Source organism: Pristiophorus japonicus, chromosome 9 (genome assembly GCF_044704955.1).
Source record: "Pristiophorus japonicus isolate sPriJap1 chromosome 9, sPriJap1.hap1, whole genome shotgun sequence".
Classification (NCBI taxonomy): Eukaryota; Metazoa; Chordata; class Chondrichthyes; family Pristiophoridae; genus Pristiophorus; species Pristiophorus japonicus.
Window position 1 is genome coordinate 119,688,994 of NC_091985.1, and position 12,785 is coordinate 119,701,778.

The 12,785-nt window shown below is 62.8% G+C and overlaps 1 protein-coding gene across 2 annotated transcripts in view; it reads left to right on the forward strand.

The window, feature by feature from the left end:
• The first annotated feature begins 877 nt into the window (after positions 1–877).
• The window catches only part of slc1a4 (solute carrier family 1 member 4), a 138,766-nt gene continuing 126,858 nt past the window's right edge, over positions 878–12,785 (forward strand). For both annotated transcript variants that reach the window (XM_070889777.1, XM_070889775.1), the window contains exon 1: positions 878–1,508. In XM_070889777.1, coding sequence (XP_070745878.1) covers positions 958–1,508 — 551 coding nt within the window. In that variant the 5' untranslated portion in view covers positions 878–957. The remainder of the gene's footprint in view (positions 1,509–12,785) is intronic.

Below are 12,785 nucleotides of genomic sequence, written 5' to 3' on the forward strand. Positions count from 1 at the left end.
TGTGAGTGTGTGTGGGGTGTGTGTGTGAGTGTGTGTGGGGTGTGTGTGGGTGTGTGTGTGTGAGTGTGTGTGTGGGTGTGTGTGGGGTGTGTGTGGGTATGTCTGTGTGTGTGGGTGTGTGTGGGGTGGTGTGGGGGTATGTCTGTGTGTGTGTGGGGTGTGTGTGTGTGTGTGTGGGTATGTGGGGTGGTGTGGGGGTTTTGTGGGTGGGTCTGTGTGGGTGGGTCTGTGTGTGGGTGTGTGTGGGGGGTGGGTGTGGGTGTGGGTAGGTCTGTGTGTGGATGGGTCTGTGTGTGGGTGTGTGTGTGGGTGGGTCTGTGTGTGTGTGTGTGTGGGATGGTGTGGGGTTTTGTGGGTGTGTGGGTGGGTCTGTGTGTGTGTGGGTGGGTCTGTGTGTGTGTGTTTGTGTGTGTGCGTGGGTAGGTCTGTGTGTGTGTGGGGTGTGTGTGTGTGTGGGGTGGTGTGAGGGTTTTGTGGGTGTGTGGGTAGGTCTGTGTGTGGATGGGTCTGTGTGTGGGTGGGGTGTGTGTGTGTGGGGTGGTGTGGGGGTTTTGTGGGTGGGTCTGTGTGTGGGGGGTGGGTCTGTGTGTGGGTGTGGGTGTGGGTAGGTCTGTGTGTGGGTGGGTCTGTGTGTGGGTGTGTGTGGAGTGGGGGGAGCTGTGGAGCTGCATATTCCTGGCAGACAGTCTTGAATTCACATGGCACTTTGCATAAAGCGTTTTATCCTCTGCACATCATAACTTTCCGGAGCCTGCCTCCGGTTCAATGAGTGAGAGGTAATATCGGCGCTGGTTGCATCATCCGAGCGTGTTTCCCCACCTCCTGAGTTCAGGGGCCGGGTATTGAACATTACTGAACGCTCTCAGTCTGAGCAACACATCTGCAAACGCTCTTCCCTCCCCGCTGCAGGCTGCGCTGCTCGGCACAGGCTCGATACAGGCAGAACGCACATTCAACATGCAGAAAGGGTCGGAGCCGGTTGCGAATGGACACATTGTCTTGAAGAGCCGACCGCCTTGCACTATTGACGGCTTGGCCAGGGTTGGCTCTGAGGATGCACCGAGGGCAGGACAGAGACGCTCAGTCGCGGGCAAGGTCCTGGGCTTCCTCCGGAGAAACTGGCTGGTGTTATTCACTGTATCCGGGGTGCTGGCCGGAGTGGCGATGGGGATGGGCGTGAGGAAGCTGCACATCTCCCGGACCCACATGGTGTATTTCGCCTTCCCCGGAGAGCTGCTCCTCCGGCTGCTGAAGATGGTGATCCTGCCCGTGGTGTTCTGTAGCCTGTTGTCGGGAGCAGCGAGCCTGGACACCAGAGCCCTGGGCAAACTGGGGGGCAAAGCTATCCTCTACTTCGCCCTCACCACCCTCATCGGCTCAACAGTCGGGGTGGCCCTGGGGCTGATCATCAAACCGGGCCAAGACAGCCAGGCTGCGACCCCCAGCCCAGCCCCCGGCTCCCGCATCCCGGCCAGAGAAGCCGCAGACTCCTTCCTCGATCTCTTCAGGTAAAAGGGGGCAGCTAACTAGGGTTAGCAGAGAAGGTGAAGGGGAGATTTAATACAGGGACATTGATAAAAGCAAATAACGAGCAAGTGTTTCCTTCGGCAATCAGATCACACATATTTAAAAGAATTGGCAAAACAGGCCAAGGGAAATAGATTGTTTTATTACACAGCGAGTTGTTATGGCCTGAAATAGTGCTGGAAGATTCATATAGTGACTTTCAAAAGGGAATTAGATAAATACTTGAAACATAGAAACATAGAAACATAGAAAATAGGTGCAGGAGTAGGCCATTCGGCCCTTCGAGCCTGCACCGCCATTCAATGAGTTCATGGCTCAACATGCAACTTCAGTACCCCATTCCTGCTTTCTCGCCATACCCCTTGATCCCCCTAGTAGTAAGGACTTCATCTAACTCCTTTTTGAATATATTTAGTGAATTGGCCTCAACAACTTTCTGTGGTACAGAATTCCACAGGTTCACCACTCTGGGTGAAGAAGTTTCTCCTCATCTCGGTCCCAAATGGCTTACCCCTTATCCTTAGACTGTGACCCCTGGTTCTGGACTTCTCCAACATCGGGAACATTCTTCCTGCATCTAACCTGTCTAAACCCGTCAGAATTTTAAACATTTCTATGAGATCCCCTCTCATTCTTCTGAACTCCAGTGAATACAAGCCCAGTTGATCCAGTCTTTCTTGATATGTCAGTCCCGCCATCCCGGAAATCAGTCTGGTGAACATTCGCTGCACTCCCTCAATAGCAAGAATGTCCTTCCTCAAGTTAGGAGACCAAAACTGTACACAATACTCCAGGTGTGGCCTCACCAAGGCCCAGTACAACTCTAGTAACACCTCCCTGCTCCTGTACTCAAATCCCCTCACTTTGAAAAGGAAATGTTTGCTGCAGAAAGAGAGTGTGACTGGGACATCTTTTTCACAGAGCCGGCACAGGCACGATGGGCTGAGTCCCCAATCCCAGTCCCCAGTCCCAGTTCCCAATCCCAGTCCCCAATCCCCCGTCCCAATCCCCAGTCCCCAGTCCCAATCCCCAGTTCCAGTCCCAGTCCCAGTCCCTAGTCCCAGACCCAGTACCCAGTCACAGTCCCCTGTCCCAGTCCCCAGTCCCCAATCCCAGTCCCCATTCCCAGTTACCCAGTCCCCAGTCCCAGTCCCCAGTCCTAGTCCCCAGTCCCCAATCCCAGTCCCCAGTCCCCAATCCCAGTCCCCAGTCCCACAGTCCCCAGTCCCCAATCCCAGTCCCCAGTCCGCAATCCCCAGTCCCCTGTCCCCAGTCCCCTGTCCCCAGTCCCCTGTCCCAGTCCCCAGTCCCAGTCCCCAGGCCCCAGTCCCCAGTCCCAGTCTTCAGTCCCCAATCCCAGTCCCCAGTCCCAGTTCCCAATCCCAGTCTCCAATCCCAGTCCCCAGTCCCAATCCCCAGTCCCAGTCCCCAGTTCCCAATCCCAGTCCCCAGTCCCAGTCCCCAGTCCCCAATCCCAGTCCCCAGTCACAGTCCCCAGTCACAGTCCCCAGTCCCCAGTCACAGTCCCCAGTCCCCAGTCCCCAGTCCCAGTCCCTAGTCCCCAGTCCCAATCCCCAGTCCCCAGTCCCCAATCCCAGTCCCCAGTCCCCAGTCTCAGTCCCCAATCCCAGTCCCCAGTCCTCAATCCCAGTCCCCAGTCCCCAATCCCAGTCCCCAGTCCCAGTTCCCAATCCCAATCCCCAGTTCCCAATGCCAGTCCCCAGTCCCCAATCCCAATCCCCAGTCCCAGTCCCCAGTCCCACAGTCCCCAGTCCCCAATCCCAGTCCCCAGTCCTAGTCCCCAGTCCCCAATCCCAGTCCCCAGTCCCCAATCCCAGTCCCCAGTCCCACAGTCCCCAGTCCCCAATCCCAGTCCCCAGTCCGCAATCCCCAGTCCCCTGTCCCCAGTCCCCTGTCCCAGTCCCCAGTCCCAGTCCCCAGGCCCCAGTCCCCAGTCCCAGTCTTCAGTCCCCAATCCCAGTCCCCAGTCCCAGTTCCCAATCCTAGTCCCCAATCCCAGTCCCCAGTCCCAATCCCCAGTCCCCAATCCCAGTCCCCAGTCACAGTCCCCAGTCCCCAGTCCCCAGTCCCCAGTCCCAGTCCCCAGTCCCCAGTCCCCAGTCCCCAGTCCCAGTCCCTAGTCCCCAGTCCCAATCCCCAGTCCCCAGTCCCCAATCCCAGTCCCCAGTCCCCAGTCTCAGTCCACAGTCCCAGTCCCCAGTCCTCAATCCCAGTCCCCAGTCCCCAATCCCAGTCCCCAGTCTCCAGTCTCAGTCCCCAATCCCAGTCCCCAGTCCCAGTTCCCAATCCCAGTCCCCAATCCCAGTCCCCAGTCCCAATCCCCAGTCCCAGTCCCCAGTTCCCAATCCCAGTCCCCAGTCCCCAATCCCAGTCCCCAGTCCCAGTCCCCAGTCCTAGTCCCCAGTCCCCAATCCCAGTCCCCAGTCCCCAATCCCAGTCCCCAGTCCCACAGTCCCCAGTCCCCAATCCCAGTCCCCAGTCCGCAATCCCCAGTCCCCTGTCCCCAGTCCCCAGTCCCCAGTCCCCTGTCCCCAGTCCCCTGTCCCAGTCCCCAGTCCCAGTCCCCAGGCCCCAGTCCCAGTCTTCAGTCCCCAATCCCAGTCCCCAGTCCCAGTTCCCAATCCCAGTCCCCAATCCCAGTCCCCAGTCCCAATCCCCAGTCCCAGTTCCCAATCCCAGTCCCCAGTCCCAGTCCCCAGTCCCCAATCCCAGTCCCCAGTCACAGTCCCCAGTCCCCAGTCCCCAGTCCCAGTCCCCAGTCCCCAGTCCCAGTCCCTAGTCCCCAGTCCCAATCCCCAGTCCCCAGTCCCCAATCCCAGTCCCCAGTCCCCAGTCCCCAGTCTCAGTCCCCAGTCCCAGTCCCCAGTCCTCAATCCCAGTCCCCAGTCCCAATCCCCAGTCCCAGTCCCCAGTTCCCAATCCCAGTCCCCAGTCCCCAATCCCAGTCCCCAGTCCCCAGTCCCAGTCCCCAGTCCCCAGTCCCAGTCCACAGTCCCCAGTCCCAATCCCCAGTCCCCAGTCCCCAATCCCCAGTCCCCAATCCCCAGTCCCCAGTCCCCAATCCCAGTCCCCAGTCCCCAGTCCCCAGTCTCAGTCCCCAGTCCCAGTCCCCAGTCCTCAATCCCAGTCCCCAGTCCCCAATCCCAGTCCCCAGTCTCCAGTCTCAGTCCCCAGTCCCAGTCCCCAGTCCCCAGTCCCAGTCCCCAGTCCCAGTCCCAGTCCCCAGTCCCCAGTTCCCAGTCCTAATCCCAGTCCCCAGTCCCCAATCCCAGTCCCCAGTCCCCAATCCCAGTCCCCCAGTCCCCAGTCCCCAATTTGCCAGTCCCCAGTCCCCTGTCCCCCAATCCCCAGTCCCCCAGTCCCCAAGTCCCCAATCCCCAGTCCCCCAGTCCCCACTCCCCAATTCGCCAGTCCCCTGTCCCCAAGTCCCCAATCACCAGTCCCCAGTCTCCTGTCCCACAGTCCCCAATCCCCAGTCCCCCAGTTCCCAGTCCCCAATTCGCCAGCCCCCTGTCCCAAATCCCCAGTCCCTCAGTCCCCAGTCCCCAGTCTCCTGTCCCCCAGTCCCCTGTCCCACAGTCCCCAGTCCCCAGTCCCCTGTCCCCCTGTCCCCAGTTCCCCAGTCCCCAGTCCCCCAGTCACAGTCCCCAGTTCCAGTCCCCCAGTTCCCAGTCCCAATCCCCAGTCCCCCAGTCTCCAGTCCCCTGTACCCCTGTCCCCAATCCCCAGTCCCCCAGTCCGCAGTCCCCTGTTCCCAGTCCACTGTCCCCAGTCCCCAATCCCAGTCCCCGATCCCCAGTCCCCAGTCCCAATCCCCAGTTCCAGTCCCCAGTCCCCAATCCCCAGTCCCAAACCCCAGTCCCCAGTCCTCAGTCCCCTGTTCCCATACCCAGTCCCCAGTCCCAATCCCCAGTCCCCAATCCCCCGTCCCAAATCCCCAGTCCCCAGTCCCCAGTCCCAATCCCCAGTTCCAGTCCCCAATCCCCAGTCCCAGTCCCAGGTCACCAGTCCCAGTCCCTAGTCCCAGTCCCCAGTCACAGTCCCCAGTCCCCAGTCTCCAGTCCATCCATCCCCAGTCCCAGTCCCCAGTGCCCACTCCCAGTCCCCTGTCCCCAGTCCCAGTCCCCAGTCCCCAGTCCCCTGTCCCCAGTCCCAGTCCCCAGTCCCCAATCCCAGACCCCAGTCCCCTTTCCCCAGTCCCCTGTCCCAGTCCCCAGTGCCCAATCCCAGTCCCCAGTCCCCTGTCCCAGTCCCCAATCCCAGTCACCAGTCCCCTGTCCCCAGTACGCTGTCCCAGTCCCCTGTCCCCAGTCCCCATTCCCAGTCCCCAGTCCCCCAGTCCCCAGTCCCCAGTCCCCAGTCCCCAGTCCCCAGTCCCCAGTCCCAGTCCCCAGTCCCCAGTCCTCAGTCCCCTGTTCCCATACCCAGTTCCAGTCCCCAGTCCCCAATCCCCAGTCCCAAACCCCAGTCCCCAGTCCTCAGTCCCCTGTTCCGATACCCAGTCCCCATACCAATCCCCAGTCCCCAATCCCCCGTCCCAAATCCCCAGTCCCCAGTCCCCAGTTCCAATCCTCAGTTCCAGTCCCCAATCCCCAGTCCCAGTCCCAGGTCACCAGTCCCAGTCCCTAGTCCCAGTCCCCAGTCACAGTCCCCAGTCCCCAATCCCCCGTCCCAAATCCCCAGTCCCCAGTCCCCAGTTCCAATCCCCAGTTCCAGTCCCCAATCCCCAGTCCCAGTCCCAGGTCACCAGTCCCAGTCCCTAGTCCCAGTCCCCAGTCACAGTCCCCAGTCCCCAGTCTCCAGTCCATCCATCCCCAGTCCCAGTCCCCAGTGCCCACTCCCAGTCCCCTGTCCCCAGTCCCAGTCCCCAGTCCCCAGTCCCCTGTCCCCAGTCCCAGTCCCCAGTCCCCAATCCCAGACCCCAGTCCCCTTTCCCCAGTCCCCTGTCCCAGTCCCCAGTGCCCAATCCCAGTCCCCAGTCCCCTGTCCCAGTCCCCAATCCCAGTCACCAGTCCCCTGTCCCCAGTACGCTGTCCCAGTCCCCTGTCCCCAGTCCCCATTCCCAGTCCCCAGTCCCCCAGTCCCCAGTCCCCAGTCCCCAGTCCCCAGTCCCAGTCCCCAGTCCCCAGTCCTCAGTCCCCTGTTCCCATACCCAGTTCCAGTCCCCAGTCCCCAATCCCCAGTCCCAAACCCCAGTCCCCAGTCCTCAGTCCCCTGTTCCGATACCCAGTCCCCAGTCCCAATCCCCAGTCCCCAATCCCCCGTCCCAAATCCCCAGTCCCCAGTCCCCAGTTCCAATCCCCAGTTCCAGTCCCCAATCCCCAGTCCCAGTCCCAGGTCCCCAGTCACAGTCCCCAGTCCCCAGTCTCCAGTCCATCCATCCCCAGTCCCAGTCCCCAGTGCCCACTCCCAGTCCCCTGTCCCCAGTCCCATTCCCCAGTCCCCTGTCCCCAGTCCCAGTCCCCAGTCCCCAATCCCAGACCCCAGTCCCCTTTCCCCAGTCCCCTGTCCCAGTCCCCAGTGCCCAATCCCAGTCCCCAGTCCCCTGTCCCAGTCCCCAATCCCAGTCACCAGTCCCCTGTCCCCAGTACGCAGTCCCAGTCCCCTGTCCCCAGTCCCCATTCCCAGTCCCCAGTCCCCCAGTCCCCTGTCCCAGTCCCCAATCCCAGTCACCAGTCCCCTGTCCCCAGTACGCAGTCCCAGTCCCCTGTCCCCAGTCCCCAGTCCCCAGTCCCCAGTCCCCAGTCCCAGTCCCCAGTCCCAATCCCCAGTTCCCAATCCCAGTCCCCAGTCCCCAATCCCAGTCCCCAGTCCCCAGTCCCAGTCCCCAGTCCCCAGTCCCAGTCCACAGTCCCCAGTCCCAATCCCAGTCCCCAGTCTCCAGTCTCAGTCCCCAATCCCAGTCCCCAGTCCCAGTTCCCAATCCCAGTCCCCAGTCCCAATCCCCAGTCCCAGTCCCCAGTTCCCAATCCCAGTCCCCAGTCCCCAATCCCAGTCCCCAGTCACAGTCCCCAGTCCCAAGTCCCAGTCCCCAGTCCCCAGTCCCAGTCCACAGTCCCCAGTCCCAATCCCCAGTCCCCAATCCCCAGTCCCCAGTCCCCAATCCCAGTCCCCAGTCCCCAGTCCCCAGTCTCAGTCCCCAGTCCTCAATCCCAGTCCCCAGTCCCCAATCCCAGTCCCCAGTCTCCAGTCCCCAGTCCCCAGTCCCAGTCCCCAGTCCCAATCCCCAGTCCCCAGTCCCCAGTTCCCAGTCCTAATCCCAATCCCCAGTCCCCAGTCCCCAGTCCCCAGTTCCCCAGTCCCCAGTCCCCAGTCCCCAGTCACAGTCCGCAGTCCCCAATCCCCAGTCCCCAGTCACAGTCCCCAGTCCCAGTCCCCCAGTCCCCAGTTCTAATCCCCAGTCCCCCAGTCTCCAGTCCCCTGTCCCCCTGTCCCCAGTCCCCAGTCCCCCAGTCCGCAGTCCCCTGTCCCCAGTCCATTGTCCCCAGTCCCCAATCCCAGTCCCCAATCCCCGATCCCCAGTCCCCAGTCCCAATCCCCAGCCCATTCCCAGGTCACCAGTCCCAGTCCCAGTCCCCAGTCCTCAGTCCCCTGTTCCCATACCCAGTCCCCAGTCCCAATCCCCAGTCCCCAGTCCCAATCCCCAGTCCCCAGTCCCCAGTCCCAATCCCCAGTTCCAGTCCCAGGTCACAGTCCCAGTCCCCAGTCTCAGTCCCCACTCCCAGTCCCCAGTCCCCAGTCCCCAATCACAGTCCCCAGTCCTAGTCCCCAGTCCCCAATCCCAGTCCCCTGTTCCCAGTCCCCAGTCCCCAATCCCAGTCCCCAATCCCAGTCCCCAGTCCCCTGTCCCAGTCCCCAGTCCTAGTCCCCGTCCCTGTCCCCAGTCCCAGTCCCCAGTCCCCAGTCCATCCATCCCCAGTCCCAGTCCCCAGTGCCCAGTCCCAATCCCCAGTCCCCAGTCCCCAATCCCAGTCTCAGTCCCCAGTCCCAGTCCCCAGTCCCAGTCCCCAGTTCCCAATCCCAATCCCAGTCCCCAATTCCCAGTCCCAATCCCCAGTCCCCAGCCCCCAGTCCCCAGTCCCAGTCCCCAGCCCCAGTCCCCAGTCCCCAGTCCCCTGTTCCCATTACCCAGTCTCAGTCCCCAGGCCCAGTCCCCAGTCCCCAATCCCAGTGCCCAGTCCCGTGTCCCAGTCCCCAGTCCCAGTCCCCAGTCCCCAGTCCCCAGTCTCAGTCCCCAGTCCCCAGTCCCCAGTCCATCCATCCCTAGTCACAGTCCCCAGTGCCCACTCCCAGTCCCCAATCCCAGTCCCCAGTCTCAGTCCCCAGTCCCCAGTCCATCCATCCCTAGTCCCAGTCCCCAGTCCCCAGTCCCAGTCCCTGTCCCCAATCCCAGTCCTCAGTCCCCAGTCCCCTGTCCCAGTCCCCAGTCCCCAATCCCAGTTCCCATCCGCAGTCCCAGTCCCCAGTTACCAATCCCAGACCCCAGTCCTAGTCCCCGTCCCTGTCCCCAGTCCCCAGTACCCAATCATAGTCCCCTGTCCCCAGTCCAAGTCCCCAGTCCCCAGTCCCAGTCCGCAGGCCCCAGTCCCCAATCCAAGTCCCAGTCCCAAGTCTCCAATCCCAGTCCCCAGTGCCCACTCCCAGTCCCCAGTCCCAGTCCCGTCCCCAGTCCCAGTCCCCAGTCCCCAATCCCAGTCCCCAGTCACAGTCCCCAATCACAGTCCCCAGTCACAGTCCCCAGTCCCCAGTCACCAGTTCCAGTCCCCAGTCCCAGTCCCCAGTCCACAGTCCCAGTCCCCAGTCCCCAATCCCAGTCCCCAGTCTTAGTCCCCAGTTCCAATGACCTGTCCCCAGACCCCAATCCCAGTCCCCAGTCCACAGTCTCACTCCCCAGTCCCAGTCCCCAGTCCTCAATCCCAGTCCCCAGTCCCCAGTCTCCAGTCTCAGTTCCCAGTCCGCAGTCTCAGTCCCCAGTCCCAGTCCCCAGTCCCCAGTCCCAATCCCCAGTCCCCAGTCCCAGTCCCCAGTCCCCAATCCCAGTCCCCAGTCCCCAATCCCAGTCCCCAATCCCCAGTCCCCAATTCGCCTGTCCCCTGTCCCCAAGTCCCCAATCACCAGTCCCCTGTCCCCAATCCCCAGTCCCCCAATCCCCAAGTCCCCAATCCCCAGTCCCCCAGTCTCCAGTCCCCAATTCGCCAGTCCCCTGTCCCCAAGTCCCCAATCCCCAGTCCCCAGTCCCCAATTCGCCTGTCCCCTGTCCCCAAGTCCCCAATCCCCAGTCACCAGTCCCCTGTCCCCCAATCCCCAGTCCCCCAGTTCCCAGTCCCCAATTCGCCAGTCCCCAGTCCCCAGTCCCCAGTCTCCAGTCCCCAGTCCCCTGTCCCCCAGTCCCCAGTCCCCAGTCACAGTCCGCAGTCCCCAGTCACAGTCCCCAGTCCCCAGTCCCCAGTCACAGTCCCCAGTCCCAGTCCCCCAGTTCCCAGTTCCAAACCCCAGTCCCCCAGTCTCCAGTCCCCTGTCCCCCAGTCCCCAATCCCGAGTCCCCCAGTCCGCAGTCCCCTGTCCCCAGTCCATTGTCCCCAGTCCCCAATCCCAGTCCCCAATCCCCGATTCCCAGTCCCCAGTCCCAATCCCCAGTCCCAGTCCCAGGTCACCAATCCCCAGTCCCCAATCCCCAGTCCCAATCCCCAGTCCCCAGTCCCCAGTCCCAATCCCCAGTTCCAGTCCTCAATCCCCAGTCCCAGTCCCAGGTTACCAGTCCCAGTCCCAGTCCCAGTCCCATGTCCCAGTCCCAGTCCCCAGTCACAGTCCCCAGTCTCAGTCCCCAGTCCCCTGTCCCAGTCCCCAGTCCCCAGTCCCCAATCCCAGTCCCCAGTCCCACAGTCCCCAGTCCCCAATCCCAGTCCCCAGTCCCCAGTCCCAGTCCCCAATCCACAGTCCCCAGTCCCCAGTCCCCAGTCCCCTGTCCCCAATCCCAGTGCCCACTCCCAGTCCCCAGTGCCCACTCCCAGTCCCCTGTCCCCAGTCCCAGTCCCCAGATCCCAGTCCCCAATCCCAGTCCCCAGTCCCCAATCCCAGACCCCAGTCCACTGTCCCCAGTCCCCTGTCCCAGTCCCCTGTTCCCAGTCCCCTGTCCCAGTCCCCAATCCCAGTCACCAGTCCCCTGTCCCCAGTACGCAGTCCCAGTCCCCTGTCCCAGTCCCCAATCCCAGTCCCCATTCCCAGTCCCCAGTCCCACAGTCCCCAGTCTACAATCCCAGTCCCCAATCCCAGTCCCCAGTCCCCAGTCCCCAGTCCCAGTCCCCAATCCCCAGTCCCCAGTCCCCAGTCCCCAGTCCCCAGTCCGCAGTCCCCAATCCCCAGTCCCCAATCCCCAATCCCAGTCCCCAGTCCCCTGTCCCAGTCCCCAGTCCCGGTCCCCAGTCCCCAGGCCCCAGTCCCCAGTCCCAGTCTTTAGTCCCCAATCCCAGTCCTTTGTCCCAGTCTCCAATCCCTGTGCCCAGTCCCCAGTACCTAATCCCAGTCCCCTGTCCCCAGTTCCAGTCCCCTGTCCCCAGTATGCAGTCCCAGTCCCCAGTCCCCAATCGCAGTCCCCAGTCCCCTGTCCCAGTCCCCTGTCCCAGTCCCCAGTCCCCAATCCCTGTCCCCAGTCCCCTGTCCCAGTCCCCAGTCCTCAATTCCAGTCCCCAGTCCCCAGTCCCAGTCCCCAATCCCCAGTCCCAGTCCCAGTCCCCTGTCCCCATTCCCAGTCCCCAGTCCCAGGTCACCAGTCCTAGTCCCCAGTCCCAGTCCCAGTCCCACGTTCCTCAGTCCCCTGTTCCCAGTACCCATTCTCAGTCCCCAGTCACAGTCCCCAGTCCCCAATCCCAGTCCCCAGTCCCCAGCCCCAGTCCCAATCCCCAGTCCCCAGTCCCCAATCCCAGTCTCAGTCCCCAGTCCCAGTCCCCAGTCCCAGTCCCCAGTTCCCAATCCCAGTCCCCAGTCCCCAATCCCAAACCCAGTCCCCAATCCCCAGTCCCAATCCCCAGTCCCCAGCCCCCCCGTCCCCAGTCCCTGTCCCCAGCCCCAGTCCCCTGTCCCCAGTCTTCTGTCCCCAATCCCAGTCCCCAGTCCCCTGTTCCCAGTACCCAGTCTCAGTCCCCAGGCCCAGACCCCAGTCCCCAATCCCAGTGCCCAGTCCCGTGTCCCAGTCCCCAGTCCTAGTCCCCAGTCCCCTGTCCCCAGTCCCAGTCCCCAATCCCAGTCCCCAGTCTCAGTCCCCAGTCCCCAGTCCCCAGTCCATCCATCCCCAGTCCCAGTCCCTGTCTCCAATCCCAGTCCCCAGTCCCAGTCCCCAATCCCAGTCCCAGTCCCCAGTCCCCAGTCCCCAATCCCAGACCCCAGTCTCCTGTCCCCAGTCCCCTGTCCCAGTCCCCAGTACCCAATCCCAGTCCCCTGTCCCCAGTACCCAGTCCCAGTCCCCTGTCCCAGTCCACAATCCCAGTCCCCAGTCCCCAGTCCCCAATTCCAGTCCCCTGTCCCCAGTACCCAGTCCCCAATCCCAGTCCCCAGTCCCCTGTCCCAGTCCCCAGTCCCCAATTCCAGTCCCCAGTCCCCAGTCCCCAGTCCCCAGTCTCCAGTCCCAGTCCCCTGTCCCCATTCCCAGTCCCCAGTCCCCAGTCCCAGGTCATCAGTCCTAGTCCCCAGTCCCAGTCCCAGTCCCACGTTCCTCAGTCCCCTGTTCCCAGTACCCAGTCTCAGTCCCCAGTCACAGTCCCCAGTCCCCAATCCCAGTCCCCAGTCCCCTGTCCCAGTCCCCAGTCCCCAATCCCAGTTCCCATCCGCAGTCCAAGTCCCCAGTTACCAATCCCAGTCCCCAGTCCTAGTCTCCGTCCCTGTCCCCTGTCCCCAGTATCCAATCCCAGTCCCCTGTCCCCAGTCCAAGTCCCCAGTCCCAGTCCCCAGTCCCCAGTCCCAGTCCCCAATCCCAGGCCCCAGTCCCAGTCCCCAGTTCACAGTCCCCAATCCCAGTCCCCAGTCCCCAATCCCAGTCCCAGTCCCCAGTCTCCAATACCAGTCCCCAGTGCCCACTCCCAGTCCCAGTCCCCAGTCCCCAATCCCAGTCCCCAGTCACAGTCCCCAGTCCCAGTCCCCAGTCCCAGTCCCCAGTCCCAGTCCCCAGTCCCCAGTCTCCAGTCCCCTGTCCCCATTCCCAGTCCCCAGTCCCCAGTCCCAGGTCATCAGTCCTAGTCCCCAGT